This window comes from Vigna angularis, chromosome 7, assembly GCF_016808095.1.
Source record: "Vigna angularis cultivar LongXiaoDou No.4 chromosome 7, ASM1680809v1, whole genome shotgun sequence".
Taxonomy (NCBI): domain Eukaryota; kingdom Viridiplantae; phylum Streptophyta; class Magnoliopsida; order Fabales; family Fabaceae; genus Vigna; species Vigna angularis.
In genome coordinates, this window is record NC_068976.1 from 21,115,649 (window position 1) to 21,134,084 (window position 18,436).

Genomic DNA, 18,436 nt, shown 5'->3' on the forward strand with positions numbered 1-18,436 from the left:
GGAAAGAGAGAAATAAAACTCCTGAGGTGGTTTAACTCAGGTACCAACATCATGAGTTTATGCATATAAAATGTCATTATTTTCTATCCAACGTCTTTAAACAAATGAATAACGAGTTTTTCATCTTTATATAATATTTTACTTTTTCATTTTTATCTGTGGGACTTCAACTCATTCTTGAATTTTCAATAATTTTTTTTTAAGGATGAGTCCCTTCCACATTAGTATACACTCTCTTCAACGGAAGCATTCCTAACTAATTAGGAGTAGTACTTCGTACCTTCGTTCATTTTAATGGGACACGTTTACCTAGAATCTTTCGTCAGAAAATTTTTTGATACATGGATCATTGTAGTCATATGAGCCGATCACCAATATAAACCATTGACTCTGATACCAATAATTAGAGACAAGACAATAAAAAAAGAAACAAATAAATAAACAACACAAAAATTTAACGTGGTTATTGTTAGGATACAAATAAAATTTCACATCAGATAAAACAATAAAATAGAGATGAATTTATATATAATAAAAATAAGATAAGAGGTGTTTTGAAATAATACAAAAAAAAATTAAATCTATGGACAACATTGGATGACTTTAGGAAGTTCTTTAATTTTGGCAACATACTTGGTTGTTTCTTAAAAATTGTGTTGTCCTTTTCCAATGAGAAGTTGTCTTCCATCTTGATCTTTGCATTCTTTAGTAACAATGACAATGGTAGTATACCAATTCGTGATTACCACCACCATTTGTCTCTTCCATAATAATCAAAAATTTATTTTTGTATTAATTATGGATGATAATCACTAAGTTGTCTCCTTTAAATAATAGATAACAATAAATCACATTTATATTCCTTAAAAATTTTAAATACATATTTACATCTTATATATTTGTAATAAATTAAAGGAAATTCCATTTCAATGGAGGAAAAATATAAACTCCCATTCCATCTTGTTCAAATAAATAGTTATCTTTCTCATAATTTTATATTTATATGTAAAAGATTGAATAATTTAATATGTTTTGTCTCGATTAAGAGCTAGAAAATATAAAGTAAAAAAAATATTATTATGAGAAATAGAATTACTATTATATATATATATATATATATATATATATATATATATATATATATATATATATATATATATATATATTGAATGAAAATGAATAAGATATACAATAATGTATAATTGCTTTAAGGTTTTAATTTGAAAACAATATTATATCTTTTATATATAAGTTGGTTAATAGTTCCATTCTAGTCAACATTTTTACTTTTATATTAGATATTTACTTTTTTGTTTGTTTAGATTGGATGAACCTAAAAGAATAAAAATAAATGAATTTGATAAAATAGAGGGACAAGATAATGAAGTTATTTGAATTAAAAGAAAGGTGATAAAAATAAATAAAAAAGAAAAATGTTTATAAATAATATGATTGATTTAATTGATATAATAAATTTTAAAAAGTATTACAAATTAATTTTGATTAGATAATGCATTGTAATTTTATCATTATCATTAAAAATTATAATTTTATTTTTATTATTATTATTTATTCTTTGTAGTATTTTACTGTTTATGTTTAAATAATTGATTAACTTTTAAATATTGTTTATGTTTAAATAATTGATTAACTTTTAAATATGAAAGAAATTGATATACAAAGTTCTCGAAACAAATTTGCAAATGATAAAAAATCCAATAATAAAGATAAGTTAAAAAAACCTTTAATAAATATTCTTTTCAATTATAGACGACAGAATTGTCCATTTCAATATATAAAAAATAATGAATTTTAAAACATTGTAAAATATTGAAATTTTAGAATTTTTTTTCATACACATCAATGTGACAGAAGAGAAAAAATCTCTCTTACGTATGCACAAAATTTATGAACTTTTTTTAAACAAAAATCGATTTCTTTCATAAAAATTAAAATTTCCTATGATGTTTCTTTTTCATATTTTATTAATTTTTAGTTCAACGTTTTTCAAACTTTCTTCTAAAACAAATACATAACCTAAAACATAACTAACCCGATTTCAAACTAGCATAATAACTTTTTTTTAAACCATTTTTTTCACAATAAATAAATAATATATTATTATTTTATTAGGTCGTATATTTAAAATAAACCGATTACAATTTATACATAAAAATTGTTAAAAAGGTTGTGAAAAAAATTGTTAAACAGATATTTATTTAGTTTCAGACAACAGTCTAAGAGTACACTTATTACAGAGAAGAAGAAGAAGCACGTAGAAAGATAGATGACAATAATTGCAGACTCCATTGAAGAACTAGATCGGAGGTTGGTAGAGTTCGATAACCTTCTTCCACGACGGTCTACTGCTTATCTCATCCCACCAAGCACTCACATGCTTCCTCTCTTTAATCAAATACCCTTTATTCATCTTATTCACAATGTAATCTGTGAATGGAAGATGACTTATGTCAGCAAGACTGAAGAAATCCCCACCCAGATACTTGCTCTTTGACAGTCTCTCCTCATAAACATCCAACACCTTCACCAGCTTTGCTTCACTCTCTTCCGCCACCTTTGGATCTGGAGTGATGCCTAATAATGGACCAAACAGAACATGCACGGCCAAATCATACGCCGGTGGATTAAAGTTATGTGCTTCAACTTCCAGCCATTGTTCCACTACACCCCTCTCTTCTGCTGTCCTCCCTAACAACTCAACCCCTTCAGATCTGTATTTCTCTGCATAATACCTCATTATGGCACGTGATTCTGCACAAACAGACCAAAAACCAGCAGATTTTAAGGTTGGAAAATAAACGACTATAAACCTTAGTCACTCAACAAAACATGAATGGAAAAAGGAAAAGTTTTGGAGATGAAAGTGTAATTAACCATATAAGGTGTAGTCTCCATCTTGGATGACGGGAACAACTCCAAAGGGCTGCAGATGTGATCAACAAAGAAGATGAATGAGAAGATAAAGAATTAATGGAGGAATCTTCAAGAGAGGAGAGAAAAAAAAAAGAGTTTTTGAACCTGTAACTTGAGATACTCGGGATTTTTGTGCTCGCCCTTAGTGACATCGACAGGGACAACCTCAAATTCGATCTCCTTCTCAATGAGACAAACCAGCACCCGTTTGGTGGAAGCACAGTGGGGACCGTACACCTTCACCACCATTTTTGATTCTCTTCGACAAACAATACTGAAGTGAAAGAGCCAAACACAACCTTTGCTTCTGGGTAACACTTCTTATAGTGACTCAAGTGAAAGAGTCAAATCACATTAAGAAAATATTATTTATACAATAATATCTACTACATGATTGATTGTATATAATATTTTTATAAATCATTTATGCGAATATATTTTTTTAACTGCTTTTGTTTCTTAATACATGTTTTTTCCTTACTTTTGTAGCTTCTAACTTTTTCTGACTTTCTTGTGCTTGAAAACGCTCTTAGTCGATGAAAGTGTGCAGCAAAGAAAGAAAAGGTGATGTTGATGGTAGGATCTCAGGTGAATATTTATTTATGTAATTTAAAAGAAAAGGATTATTGTGCATGTAGAACACTTGGCAATGGAAGAATAAAAGTATTGGACAGATGAAGCGAGAAGAATCATACATTTATTTTGGCAAGACATTTGGATGTACGACAATTAATTTAGTTGTTTTGTTTCAGAAATATGATGTTGTCATTTTCCATTTTGAAGTTGCCTTCCGTCTTGGTCTTTGCCAAGTACATGCCGTCTTTAGTAAGTAGTTTGGCAACTCCATGATTACCGCCATGACATGACTGGAGGATCTGTGGTGAGCAGAGGAGAAGTTGTGATAAGATTGTGTATGGATCATTGAATAGATCGAAGAACCAAGATGATGAAATTGAAGATGGAAAATTAGAGGAAAAAAAAATAATCATACTTTGAAAATATTTTTTTAACAATATTTTAACATCATTCACGTGTCATTTTATGATTGATCTAAAATTATTTTACAATCAATAATAATAATTATAAACATCAATATAGATCAATCACATGATACATTATATTAAAATATTATCAAAAAATCGTTATTCATGAAAGAAATGTTAGTAATTCTAATAAGAGACGGAAGATCTGTTGAACAAGACGATTTCAAAAAAATCATTTTATTTGAAAAAATTAAAAATTGATATATGAATATTAAATAACAGTTTTCAAGGACATGTGTAAACGGTGTATATATTTTAGGGTTAAATATGTTTTTGATCCCTTAACTTTCAGTGAAAATTGGAATTAGTCCTTCTTCAAAACTTTGGACTAATTTAGTCTTCAAACTTTAGAAATGTGTGAATTTAGTTCTTTTAACCAAATTTTGTTAACTTTATTTGATGTTTCGAACGCATTTCTCAGTTAACATTGAAGTAAAAATGTGTCAAACGGTATAAACAACTCAAATACTATCATGAAACGCACTTGAAACATCAAATAAACTTAACAAAATTTAGTTAAAAGGACTAAATTCACACATTTCTAAAATTTGGGGACTAAATTAGGCCAAAGTTTTGAAGAGGGACTAATTCTAATTTTCACTAAAAGTTAAGGGACCAAAAACGTATTTAACCATGAAAACTCGTTTGTCACGTGACATTAAATTTAAGGTAATTAAGTGAAAAAGATTAAATTTATTGTTTTATAAAATGAAATTATCAAACACAATCAAAATGTATGACAGAGAACAATTTTAATTTGCTTTTATAGTTGATATATAAAAACATATTTAACTTTATAAATTTTATGTATAAAAATAATTAAGTTATCTCTTTTAAATAATTAACAATAATAATTTATATTTCCTGAAATTTAAAAACTCATGTTAATATAAGATGAAAAGTGATGAAGGATAAACATAATAATAAAAAGTCCACTAAAAAATTTGAAATTTTATGGATTGATTTAGATCTCTCTTTGTAGCGATCTTATATTTTGATATTGGTCAAAGAAATCATTATCCAAATATTATTGTGTTATTTATTACTTTACTCATATATTTTTAAAAGAATCATATGATTAACTTGATTCATGTCTAATATATGATCTTTATATAAAGATATTCAAGGATATGATAATTATATTTTTCATTGGATGTGAATTAAATAAACTATTGATCATAGATCCTCTTTCTTATTTAAAAATATATATATTTTTTATTTTAAATTAAAAAGTAGTATTAAATATTTCTTGCATTTAATCTTTTGTTGATTTACTTATATGTATCTATTATAAGTTAAGAGACAAAAAAAAATATAGCCACTATTTACTAAAATTTAAAGCATTTATTTTATTTTTTAGTTTCTAATAAAAAATACATGAAACGAAGTGATATAAAATATATAGTTAGTACATACTAACTTAAATAACTTTCGATTCATATAATATTAATGGGTTTTAATTTTGTCATTTTTTTATTTTTCATTTTTTTTCCTAAAATATATTTTATCCAAACATAACGAGAGTTTACATAGTTACATTTATTAAAATATTTGTAACCTTAAAATAGTTATTAGGGACATATAAAGTCCGATTGCATGTCTCAAACTATTACAAAAGGAGTAGGCCTCATAAATTTTTTTAATTTCAAACTAAATTTGTTCTGTATTAATTTTTTATTTGAATTTGAATTTAACTCTGATTAATATATTTTAAAATTATTTTTGAAAAACGATTTTATAAAATAATTTTCTGAATATATTTACAAAAAATTATTCATAAATTATTTTAAAATTTTTTTACAAAATATTCTTTTAATTTGTTGGTAAGTTAATATTAATTTATGAGAAATTAGTCTTTTAAAGTGTTTTAAAGGAGTCATTAGAAAAAGAGTCCTGTGGTCTGTGTTGTGAATGTCTCTTTCCGTGTAGAATTTGTTTCTCTCTCGATGAGTTTCTAAAAGCATGTGGTTATAAATTTATAATGGATACTAAATTTAAGATTTAATTTATAAAAAAATCATTTTTTTTTTAAATTTTAATCCTAAAAGTATTAAAATAAATTTCTACTTATTATAAAAGTTTTCTCGGGTATTCTTTAGGTTTTTATTTTAAATTTATAAAAACATCCGTATTTAATTTTTTTCATTAAAATTTTATAATAATTATTAAGAACTTAAATATAAGTTTAAATTTCGTATTAAATAAAAGTTAGAAAATTAAACACGGTATAATTCCATCAAATAACTACTTTGTTAAGAAAAACATACTTTTTTATTTTATTTGCTATATTTTTTGCATAATAATAATAATCAGAAGTAGAATTTTTTTAAAAAAATTGATTATAATTGCAAATTGTTTAAAATAACTTCTCATAAAATTAATTTTCTTTAAAGTGACTTTTTTATTGTAAACAAACATTAATTAAGTTCCCTTTTCCACAAAATCTTTAAAATATAAAATCATTGAACTTTTTTATTAGATAAGACAACTAATTTTAAATAAAATTAAATCTTTCAACAATCCAGATCGAAAAACGAGTTCTCTTTATGCACGTCTCTATTTTATACGAAGGAAATAATCCTTTAATAGGAACAAGAGTGTATATATCTCTGGTAATATTATGGATTTTAGGAGAAATTTTTTAATGAGTTAAAAATCGATATAAGTGCAATATTATCTAAATGGAGAAGTATTATTTTAATATTTAGTATTTACCAACGTAATCTCGCGATAACAACACTTGTTAATGGACTGATAAATAAGAAATGCAGTGTGGAAGTATTGAAAAGATGCTGTGAAATTAGAACATTTCATTGGGAAGTTGTCGTGCGTGTTACTCTTTGATAACATAATAAGAAGAAAAAAAATTCACAACTAATTATATGATAATATATGTATTAATATAATAATATAGATTAATAAATTAATGTCAAAATAAAAATATGATAAAATATTAATATAAATACTGGTTAAGGTATTATTTTTTTATCATTGAAAATTTTTCGAGGGTATTATTTCCAACTCACTTGCGATTTTAATTAAATAAATAGAAGTTGCTCTATTCCATTATTACCCACATGAAAGACTAAATAATAGAAAAGACTACAAACACGGATACATTTGAACCAATTGAAAAGTGGAACGTCTCGAAGAGGACAAAATAGTGTAATGTATTAAAATTGTTTCGATAAATGATTTTATTAAATACTATTCCTATATCTTCCTCGTTAGTTTATTTATCTTTAAAATGTGTCAATTATTTGAGTTGCATTATAAAAAAAAAGTTACTTATTACTTGAGTCGGTATGATATAGATGCTGAACTGAATTATATATACACACCCAACTTTAACCAATGATCAAGGAAATCAAATGTCCTTTGGAATCAAAATTTAATATATAAGCCAATAAATATAAAGTAAAAACCATAATAGTCTTTTAAAAAAAAATAGTAACTCAATCTAAAATTAGGTTATGACTAATGCACCACCACGATTTGTGAAAGAAACATTGTAAATGTGCTAGGAAAGAACATGATTGCTCAAAGACTTGACAATTGCTCTGTCGATCTTTCAACTTTTTTTTTTTTTATATAAGGACACACCCTTATCGTCAAAAATCCAGGGCAGCTTTTCCAATATACAACTAACATATCATATTATTCGAAGAATGATCAGCAACTAGTGGGGAAAAAATTGTATATTAAAAGAAGCCGCCACCCTTTTTATTCAACAATTCGGTAGCTTTCTCATTTTCCTGAGAAGGAAAGTATTGTCGTTAGTGCTTACGCAGGGATGAGACTATTGTCGCAGACTGGTAGATAGTTTCTACGGTAATGCAAAATTTGTATAATAAACAGCTGATGCAGACCAATCAGCATACTGAATGCAGCTTATTAGCAATTAGTTTCCAGAATATTGAATTACTTCCCACATAAGATACTACAATGAGATGAGATGGACATATACAGTTACCAAAATGACACCGCATAAAACATGACTTTTGACTATAGCCGCTGAGACGATGCACTATCATTTTCTTCAATGTCGTCAAATTCCACCGGTTTCCCTCGAACAAGCTTCCTGTAAATCAAATAACAAATTAGAAGGACATTTACAGATACATATTTAAAGAATTAACGAGTAAAATATAATTTCAAAATAAAAATTTCAGTGGCAACAAGGCATGCCAAACATGGGTATACTTCAACCATTAGAAATGATTTTTTTACTCTACAAATGAGTTAAACTCGAGTGAAATTTCTATGGTCAACAAAAATAAACCATTACTAAGGAATGCATTTAGCATGCCCTTACTGAAATTGTCACTCTTGTCATGTGGTTCAAAGAAATTTTATGGGTTCCAAGATTTTACGTTCTTTTGGTTCAAAGAATTCCTTTTTAACTGATAAACAGATTACAATCAGTTGTTAAGTTGAGATACCTTTGAGATATAAAATTCTCAGACAGTGCCTTATCCAGCCTCTCTTCAAACGGGGTTGCATGCCATTTTACTTTCTGGTCCTGTGGACAATCAGTCAAAGACTACTAATCAGATGGAGTATAAAGATTTAAAAACCTTATAACACCAAATAATGATTGCAAAACATACCTCCTTGTACTTAGTTGTGGAATTCGGGATGCCATTGCCATACCACCACTTAAGAGAAATGGGAGAATGCTCATCAATGATTGACAGAGGAGTTAATCTAGCAGACAAAATCGATTTCTCCTCATTGTCATATCCATCTGAAATTTTCTTCAACCCTTGTTCTGGAATAGGAGTTCCATTTTGAGATTGGTCAACCAAATTACTCAGCTCACTTGAATCTTCTTCGAAACTAAAATCCCCGGCCTCTAGTATTTTGCATCGAAAGACATTATCACCTCGATTGTTAGTTGGATAGACAAACTGAGACCGAACCTGAGCCTTACCACTACGTAACTCTTCTAATGATGTAGGATACACAGTTCCTGGTGTTTGAATCTCATCGAATAACTTCAACGGGGTAGGATAAGGAGATTGTTTATATGCACTTTGATTGTTTGGTGATTTGTTTTCTTTCATATGCCAATCGTTTGATGAGCTTCCGTAGGATGCCAAGTCAGTTTCTCTTTCAAAACGAACAGACTTGTTCTTTCTCTGAGTATTTGAGGGTAGCAGAGGTGAAACTAAAGCTGCATTCCTTTCAGAAATATCTTCCCCATGAGGGTTCCCTGCACAACTTTTTTCTATATAGTCAACAGAGTCATCGCGAGTATCTTGTGCTTTGGAGACGCAACTGCAAAAGAAATGAAACTAACATCCGATCAGGTTCTAGTTCTCCCTCCTATGTAATTGCCAGTTGACAAGTCCAAGTTCCAACCAAAACATCCCGACAATTAGCAATTATTTAAAATCTAAAATATAAAAGGAATGAAGGAGCCATTTGAAGGACATTTCTCTTAAAATCACAGACTGCCTAATTTTCTATTAGTTAAAAATGCAGTTTCTCTATTAAGAGCTCTAACAGTAAAAAATGCATCTAAAGCCGACTACAATGAAAATTGAGTAAAAAGCTTCACCTACTATGCAAATTGACTCAAGTGTCACTTTCAAATTCATTATTATTGAATATCAGTATTAACAAAAAAAATCCAAAGTCAACAATAACCTATTTGATGTGTGCTCAAATGAATTCATGCTATTTCCCCACTCATGGCAAAGTTTTATCGGAGTTGGTGGATCAAATGATTGGACATCCGGCTGCAGTTTCTCCAAAGACGTGTTAGGAAGCCAAGAATAAAATCTTGAAGGGTCAGATTCATGATCAGGAGATGGTGATTTCTTCAATTGCTCAGATGCTTTGCGAATTTCAATAGGTGTTCCTGGTAAGGTCCCACAAGCTTTAAGAAACTTAGCCTGTGGAAATAGTTTAAGTAATGAGACAATCAAAATTCAATTGACAGAAACAGAAATGTAAGAACAAAATAATAAACAAGATGTAAAAGAAACTTGGAAGTATTTGACATTTGATATATGCATGGTTCCATGTACAGTTTAGGGTTTGGATAAAAAAAATGTATACATGAATACACGGCAGATGATTGAAAGGTGATGGATGACTGACTTTTAACAAGCCAAATTGAATGAAAACTAATGGTCCTAAGAGTGCTTCTTTATCAAATGTTTCCAGCATTTTTACAAAAGAGGTTCATAAAATCATCTGTTGTTCTTCACATTTTATTTGTATACTACATCCAAGAGGTTCTTAAAATTTACATTTCACATCTGCGCAAGAACAACTCAAAAACCTAACCATGTCACAGTTTGTCTATTCATTTCACCCAGCTTGAAGCGAATTCACAAGATAAAATATTAATCTTATTTTACTCGATGCCCTAACTTGTTCAGACAAAATTTGTAACAATCAAACACAACCTGACAAAAATCATTAAGAAATAATTTCAGCTGCAGTAATAGTGAAATACCAATAGCAATATTAATAACTCAACGAAAATACCTCGTCCTGGAGTCCCTGGAATTCTCCCTGAAACCCCACCCCATCGATCCGAGCAGAATTATCTCTCTCTTCTAAAAAGTTAGAACACAGAATCAGTAAAAGAAATGAAAGACAAAAAGAAAACGTAAAAGCAGTAAGAAAGAAACCAAAAACACCTTCAGTTAATAAAGAAGGCAAGCTGTTCCGAGATGTCACAACACCCTGGTACATACACAGAAAATTCTAATTATTACAGACAACCAAACAAAAAAGTAATTAAAAATAATACGTGAAAAGAAGAAAGACAAATGCGAAATGTGAAATTTTACGTTGGAACGATTGGTGGTGGAAATCAATTGCGGTGTGTGCGTACGGCGAGTGTCTCTGATCCGGAAGCAAGCGAAGAAGCAGCCCATTACTTTGGTGAAGGATCGGAAGAAGAAACGGATCATGAACCAGAAGACGCTCCTCAGCATGTCATGGAAATTCAGAAACCCTAACTTCGAATTCAGTTCAAAATCGAAACGGAGTCTGAGAAAGGGCGTGAACAGTGAGTGCTTGAGCAGCGTCTCCAATTTGAATTTTGAAGTGGCTCACAGCGAGGGAAATTAAATTAATTAATCAATAAGAAAAAATTGTTAATTTAAGAATCATTTTGAAGAATTCTTTTTTACAACTGTTTACTAAATATTATTTATAACTGCCAGTAAAAATACATGCGTTTCATATTTTTTAATAATTAAAAAATTATAACTAGAAAAATAAATACATAAATAAAATAAGATCCATTTGAGATTGAGTAATTTCCAAAGTATTTTCAAATTTAAAAATATTTTTCGAAATATTGATTTTAAAAAATATTTGTATATTTTTTAACACAGTGTGTTGAAAAGTATTTATGAATTTGGAAAATGTCTCAACGTTCAATTGAGAATATAAAAATATTGTTTCAGAATAAGTATTTTGGAAGATGTTTTTCATATCGAAAATATTTTTCAGAACATTCTGTTCAAAATGTATTTATTTATCTTAAGTGTTTTGAAAGACTTTTCTAAATTTAAAAGTATCTTTCGAAATATTTAATCCGAATTTTTAAAGATAGTTTTAGATTTGAAAATATTTTTCAAATCATTTAATCTGTACTTTTTTATACTTGCGATTTCCTTTTTATACCCCGGTCCCAAAAAGAAGGAGAAAGGAAGAGAAAGTGAAAATAAAAAGTGTATTTAAAGTTTTTAATATCTATTTTAAGGATAAAATGGAGATACAATATTTTATAGGGGTGCAGAAAGAAACTACTACCTTTTGTTCTTGCTTCAGCGCACAAGCCCAACCCGAATTTTGCTTTAATTGTATATTATATGCACCTTTTAAAACATATACTCAGCAAAATAAATTGATTTTTTTTTCAATGAAAGTTGAGATAATTAAGGATAAAAAATAATTCTATATTCATGAATATTATTCATAATCTGTCCTGATGTGGTTGAATGTTTTCAATGAAAGTTGGATTGATGTTATAAAATCATTCATTAGGTCTATTTGAAATTTGGTAATATGAATTTTGTGTCTTTAGTATTTTTTATCTTTAATTTTTTTTGTCCTCATTTTTTTATTATTCTCAGTTTTTGTTGAATTACCACAATGACACTCTAATTCTCAAATCAAAAATTGACTAAAATGATTTAATATTGAAAATATGATTTTGTATAGATAATAAACTTACATTTCTTTTATAGATGCTCAACTATTTATAATAATTTTAATGGTCTTATATATTTGTATGGATTATTAAGGGAGACTCAATTATCTTTTAATATGAGTTACAGTGTCGATTTATTTACAGTGCTGCTAATTGTATGATTGAATGACAATTGTTAGTATCAATTAACTTAGTATTTTCCAAAAGTACCTTATAATCACACTAGAGAACATGACTAACAATAGAACTATAAAATTAGACTTTATATTTTAAGACATCTTTCTACAAATAACTAAATATAATATATATAATTTTTTTCTTTGTAAAATCTAATTTCCTATGATATTGTAACCACATTTAACTACACGAGCTTTTTTCTTTTATTAGGAAATGGACATAAAATTTGTATTATATATGAATTGTTTTAAGAATATGTGAACGTGATTTAAATAAAGTTAGAAAATTGATTTTTAAGCCTAATTCAATCCTCAAAATCAATTTCCTTCATTTTGAGGTATAAACATATGGAACGTGAGAATAGAATTAAAGGGTGGTCCGATAGTGTTCCAACAATAGGTGGAACAGAATGTCACATAGATCTGATTAGGATAGGCTTCAACCTGACTTTGATACCAGGTTAGAAAAATGGTTTTTAAATCTAATTTAACTTTAAAAAACCGATTTATATAATAAGATTTGTACCTACTTATATATTATAATTTAATTTTATCTCACGTGAGACTTCCAACAAATAACATATTATTAGGTATGAAAGACTAAGTTTAGGTATTATTATTGTTTGATGATGATAAGAGTTGATGCAGCATTATTTGACTATGAATGGTTATCGTGGTCTTTTGCTGATCGCATAGCTACGTATACCTAGTTGCCCACATGACCACCACATGCATCAATATCCAAACAAAATGCCAATCAAGCTACTTTCCAGATTCCAAAAGTTCATGAAAGCATATCCTTCACTTGCACCTTTAAAGTCACACCAACCTTACGCTGAACTCCATACCTCATAAATGCTTAAAAATACTTTCCTATAATTAATAACTTGGAAAAAAAAATTAAGAAAACGTATGTGTCAAACCAAACCTTCTCCGAGAACACTATACCTACTCACTTGAGAAACCCGAAAAAAATAAACCTTAAAATTGCCGACTTGGGATTTGATTTTTCATATGATGCAATGAACAGCGTGAATGAGTTCAGCATCGTACTCTTTCAATTATTAGAATTTTACTTATGTTAACGATAACATAACATACATTTTCGTATATGTGAGACTGAAATCTCTCTTAGACTTTGTTCTTTTGAGTAGATTTGAGAGAGATGATTTGGGGAAGATGATTTGAATGGATTTGAGGGTAATTTTTTAGTTGTTTTTTTGAGTGGATTTGAGGATAATTTTTTAGTTGTTTTTTTGAGTGGATTTGTCGGTAATTGAGAGTGAATTTGTGAGTAATTGAGAGTGAATTTGGAAGTAAAGTTTGTGAGAATTAGTGTAGGATTTGATTGATGTGATAGATTTTAAAAATTAGTTTAATTGGTAGAAATTAAAGATTACCAAAATACCCCTAGTTATAAAAGTAATATAAAATGTTATTTATAAATGTAATATTTAATTGTAAAAATGTTTATAAAGAAAAAAAAATTATGAATAATTTATAAAATTAATTTTTAAAAATTATAAAAATTAAATAATCAACTTATTTTTAATAAATTAGAAAATATAATATACCTAATTTTATTAAGATGTAGATCTTTTTAAATTATAGTATTAAAATAATTATACAAAAAACTGAAAAATATATAGCCTTGTAACCGGTTACGCGTTTGCGTAACCGGTTACGCGTGCCAGCCAAAACTTCACTCTGCTGTAACCGGTTACGCCACCCTCTTTCGTTGCTTAAATTAGAGGGCACATACAACTTTTCCGCGACAATTCACTCAAATCTCATCACAACCGCGGGTGACTGAACAGTGCAACCATCCCGCATTTCACTACAAATCCGTCCGCGCATTTCACTCCAACCGAACGCATAACGAGCTTAATTCCTCGCTCGCAAAACTGTGTGAACAGTTAAATCGCTTCAAACGAACACAGCGTTAAATTGACCGCTTAAATACTTGTTAAACACATTCTGACACTTAAATCACTAATTAAAGTAGAAAATCTGAAATCAAACTTGTTATTAATCTAATAATAATCACCTTTTATTACATAACTCATTCATCAAGAAAGACTAATATTTTTAATTAAAGTTGTAATGAATAAGTAATTATCCGTGGGACAACTTCCAAACCTGTCATATTCCTTCTCCGAATCTTCCATACATCTTAATTGGCATCGAGGTTGTGGTAGGAAAGAGTAGCATCATGCTCTTACTGATTATATCTAATTTTTGTTAGAAAATATTTATAATTTTATAGAATCATTTTCTATAAGAACGAAGTGCTCTTAATGTGTTTCGAAATTTGTCATTGATTGTTTTTTTCTATGTAAAAATTGAATTTAAGTATCAAAACGTAGTTGAAGATGCAAAAAAATTTCAAAAGTATAAAAAATCGCAGTTGAGGGAAACAGATATGATAATTATGTCCTTTACTAGCAAAATAAACTAGAATTTTGTATATGATATATTTCTATTTACATCAACGAAAGAGCAAATTTTATTTTGATTTATTACTAAACCAAACTGCTATTAATTTTACGACTTTGATATTAATTATATATGTACAATTTTACTTAAATATTTGTTATAAGAAAAGTATTTTAAAAATATCTTACCTGAACTCATAAACACAACACCAACCTTTTGCGTCAATTTTATTATTAAATCGAAAAACTAAATACAAATTTAGCTTCAGATTCATTTTTCCATCATGAAAACCAAAATTATTATTATTTGAAGTTAAATATAAATCACATATTTATGTTTGTCCGGACTTAAGGTGAGAAACCAAATATGCACTAAGACAATATCTGATGTATCTATCAAATCTTTTTAATGTTGAATTCATTTGGATCTCTTTTCTATATTCTTAAGAAAAAAAAGTAAATTTTGTTGGTTTTATTGTAACATATTTTTTCCCTATTATCGAAAATAATTTATAAAAAATAAAATTAGTTTAGCTACATATTTTATCGTTAAACTATTACTATTTTATGAGTTTATTAGTAATTTTTTTTATATGTTACCTTCATTTATTTTTTTCAATTTAACATATTTTAACAATATGTATTAAACTATTATTATTTTATGAGTTTATTAGTTATTTTTTTATATATGCTACCTTCATTTTTTGTTCAATTTAACATATTTCAACATGTTAAAGCGTCATGAAAAGAAAAAAAAATGTAGTGAAAACGATGTCATTTCACAAAAATCGTTTTAAACAAATATCGCTTTGTTTTTCTTAATTACGTTTTATTATATTTCATTACATATTTAACAGATCAATGAAAAATTAAATGATAAAAGTGTAATGTTTTAAAATTTTAATACAAAATGTGTGTGAAGGCATAATTTGAATGTGTACAGAAAATTTGCGACTCTGAATAAATTTTGTAAATACAACGCAAGCAAACCAAAACATAGGACCACACGTAAACACGAAATCTATGAATACTTGGAATAAGCGAGGAAAGAAATGAGTGGTGTAAAAAATTTAAAAAATATTATTTAGAACTCAGAAATTTCAAAAGAATAATTTTTTTCGGTGTTTTTATTTTTATAATACAGAAAATGCTTGGCAACCCTTTTGTTGGTTATTATTAAAAAATAGAAAAAGAAAATAAAATTGTGGCTTAAAAATAAAGAGACTGAGAGAGAAGAGAGTGTTGGAGTAAAAGACAAAGAAGATGATCTCAAGTTGATCACATTGAGGATTACAAGGCCACTGTCCATACATTTTGACATGTGTAGGCTACGGGTTTCATTACAATCACAATCTCTTTTCTATATATCCTTGTTCAGTTTCTGAATTTAGTTACAACCTCAGAAAACAAACAACCTTATTCTCAAACCAAACTGCATTATTCTCAAAGGTTTCTTCATTTTCATCCTTCACTACTTGTGAAGCTGCACCTGAAGTAGTGGAAGGAAGAAAGTTTCGCTGTTCTTGAGATGTCTGGTGTTCTTGTTTGGGTGAGTTGTTGGCCCAAAGAGAACATCAACTCCTTGGTGAGCTTTGCAGGCAGGAGTAGCAGTGGTGAAAGAAACCAAAGAAGGTTCTCAGGAGTCAGCTTTGCCAGTGGGGTTTCTGCTTTTTCCAGTGCAGTGGCAGCTGACACTTCAAGATCCTCAGAGGAGAGGGTCTATGATGTCGTGCTGAAGCAAGCAGCTCTTGTGAAAGAGAACAAAAGGGGTACAAACATTGGTTTAGATTTGGACAAAGATGTTGGAGCTGATTTCACCAATGGGGATCTGTTGAATGTGGCTTATGATCGGTGTGGTGAAGTCTGTGCTGAGTATGCCAAGACATTTTACTTAGGTAGTACTTGTTTCTTTTTTTCCCCTTTTCTAAGAAACTGTTACATTACATGGTTTAGAATCATTATCTGTTCATTGTCCTAACCAATTGTCTTCAAAATGTAAACTTTTTAGGCACACAATTGATGACTGCAGAGCGACGAAAAGCGATTTGGGCAATTTATGGTATCTGTAATCAGATTACATTACATTTCTTACTGCTACTTTCAGGTTCTCCACTGAGATTTGTTTTGGATTTGACAATCTCATTTGTCCTTTGCAGTTTGGTGCAGAAGAACTGATGAACTGGTTGATGGACCAAACTCTTCACACATCACCCCTGGTGCCTTGGACAGGTGGGAGCAACGATTAACTGATGTTTTTGAAGGTCGACCCTATGATATGTATGATGCTGCTCTCTCACATACTGTCTCAAAGTACCCAGTTGATATTCAGGTACTTTAAATGTTAAATCAAAGTTTGAGCTTTACACCCCTTTTGGACTATACTTACATGCTACTTTTTGTGTTATTCCTTACTGAAAATTTGAGTTTTATTTTTGTAATTTATGTTGGCCTTTGATGCAAACCTTTATTACTTAAGAATACCCAGATGAAATGAAGTAGAGGAGAGTCATTGATTCTGATGAAACAAAATTGTGAAACTTGTGTGCTGAAACGGATTCTAATGAAATTGAATTGTTCTTTGAAACAGCCCTTTAAGGACATGATCCAAGGAATGAGGATGGACCTTAAGAAGTCAAGATACGAAAACTTTGATGAACTGTACCTTTACTGCTACTATGTTGCTGGAACAGTAGGCCTTATGAGTGTGCCAGTAATGGGGATAGCACCAGATTCAAAGGCTTCAACAGAGTGCATTTATAATGCTGCATTGGCTCTAGGCATTGCAAATCAACTCACCAACATTCTCAGAGACGTGGGAGAAGAGTAAGTTTCTTTGAACACTTCAATGCCATCCAATTAAACAAAACACAAAAAAGAAATGACATTTAACATCTTTTTCACTTAAGGGTATCTCACCATAACTTGCCAAGAAATGAAAAACAAATAGCAACATAACTAAAACGCAATATAAACTAGGCCTATGCCAGACAATGTTTAAATAATATATGCACCAATAGTGTAGAATTTTGTTGCATGATCTTGCGGAAATCTGATGGTAACAAGGGAAAAGCTTTTACACTATTTATGTTAGACTCTAGTTTTAGTTGTCCATAGCATTGCAATCATGTTGTCTAATTTGGTGTAGTTTTTTATGATTGCAGTGCCAGAAGAGGAAGAGTATATCTTCCACAAGATGAATTGGCAAAAGCTGGGCTTTCAGATGATGACATTTTCCGGGGTAAAGTTACAGATAAATGGAGGAAATTCATGAAGGGACAGATAAAGAGAGCAAGGATGTTTTTTGATGAGGCAGAGAAAGGAGTTGCAGAGCTAAACTCTGCTAGCAGGTGGCCAGTGTGGGCATCACTGTTGTTATATAGGCAAATATTAGATTCTATTGAAGCCAATGACTATAATAACTTCACAAAAAGGGCTTATGTAGGAAAAGTCAAGAAGCTCTTGTCACTTCCTGCTGCCTATGGTCTTTCACTTCTAGGCCCTTAGAACTTCACCAAAATGGTTAACAGAAAATAAATAGCTGTTACAATTTGTGATTACCTAGTTAGAATTGTATACATCTGAAGTTACCTAGATGTCTTCTACAACAGTTGCAATCCATTCATTTAATCAATTCCTTATCATAAATATTAGAAACCATTCTTCAAA

The 18,436-nt window shown here is 29.2% G+C and overlaps 3 protein-coding genes across 4 annotated transcripts; 1 reads left to right on the plus strand and 2 right to left on the minus strand.

Moving 5' to 3' along the window:
* Positions 1-2,200: 2,200 nt before the first annotated feature.
* LOC108337278 (glutathione S-transferase F9) lies at positions 2,201-3,480 on the minus strand. Its single transcript, XM_017573768.2, has 3 exons — positions 3,040-3,480; positions 2,896-2,944; positions 2,201-2,772 (listed from the first exon to the last, which is right to left on the minus strand). The coding sequence occupies exons 1-3, from the start codon at positions 3,181-3,183 to the stop codon at positions 2,318-2,320; spliced, it is 648 nt and encodes a 215-aa protein (XP_017429257.1). The 5' UTR covers positions 3,184-3,480; the 3' UTR covers positions 2,201-2,317.
* A 4,113-nt stretch (positions 3,481-7,593) lies between these two features.
* Positions 7,594-11,050, minus strand: LOC108337545 (protein JASON). Of its 2 annotated transcripts, XM_052880367.1 has the most exons (8): positions 10,787-11,050; positions 10,634-10,679; positions 10,479-10,549; positions 9,630-9,877; positions 8,588-9,257; positions 8,420-8,499; positions 7,951-8,058; positions 7,596-7,732 (listed from the first exon to the last, which is right to left on the minus strand). In XM_052880367.1, exons 1-7 carry the CDS (start codon positions 10,931-10,933, stop codon positions 7,983-7,985), a joined length of 1,338 nt encoding a protein of 445 aa, XP_052736327.1. In that variant the 5' UTR covers positions 10,934-11,050; the 3' UTR covers positions 7,596-7,732; positions 7,951-7,982. The 2 variants fall into 2 exon arrangements, with proteins under 2 accessions (XP_052736326.1, XP_052736327.1); XM_052880366.1 differs by having other exon boundaries at positions 7,594-8,058.
* A 5,097-nt stretch (positions 11,051-16,147) lies between these two features.
* LOC108337105 (phytoene synthase 2, chloroplastic) lies at positions 16,148-18,436 on the plus strand. The gene is made up of 5 exons (XM_017573562.2): positions 16,148-16,665; positions 16,779-16,829; positions 16,927-17,099; positions 17,358-17,593; positions 17,932-18,436. Exons 1-5 carry the CDS (start codon positions 16,299-16,301, stop codon positions 18,272-18,274), a joined length of 1,170 nt encoding a protein of 389 aa, XP_017429051.1. The 5' UTR covers positions 16,148-16,298; the 3' UTR covers positions 18,275-18,436.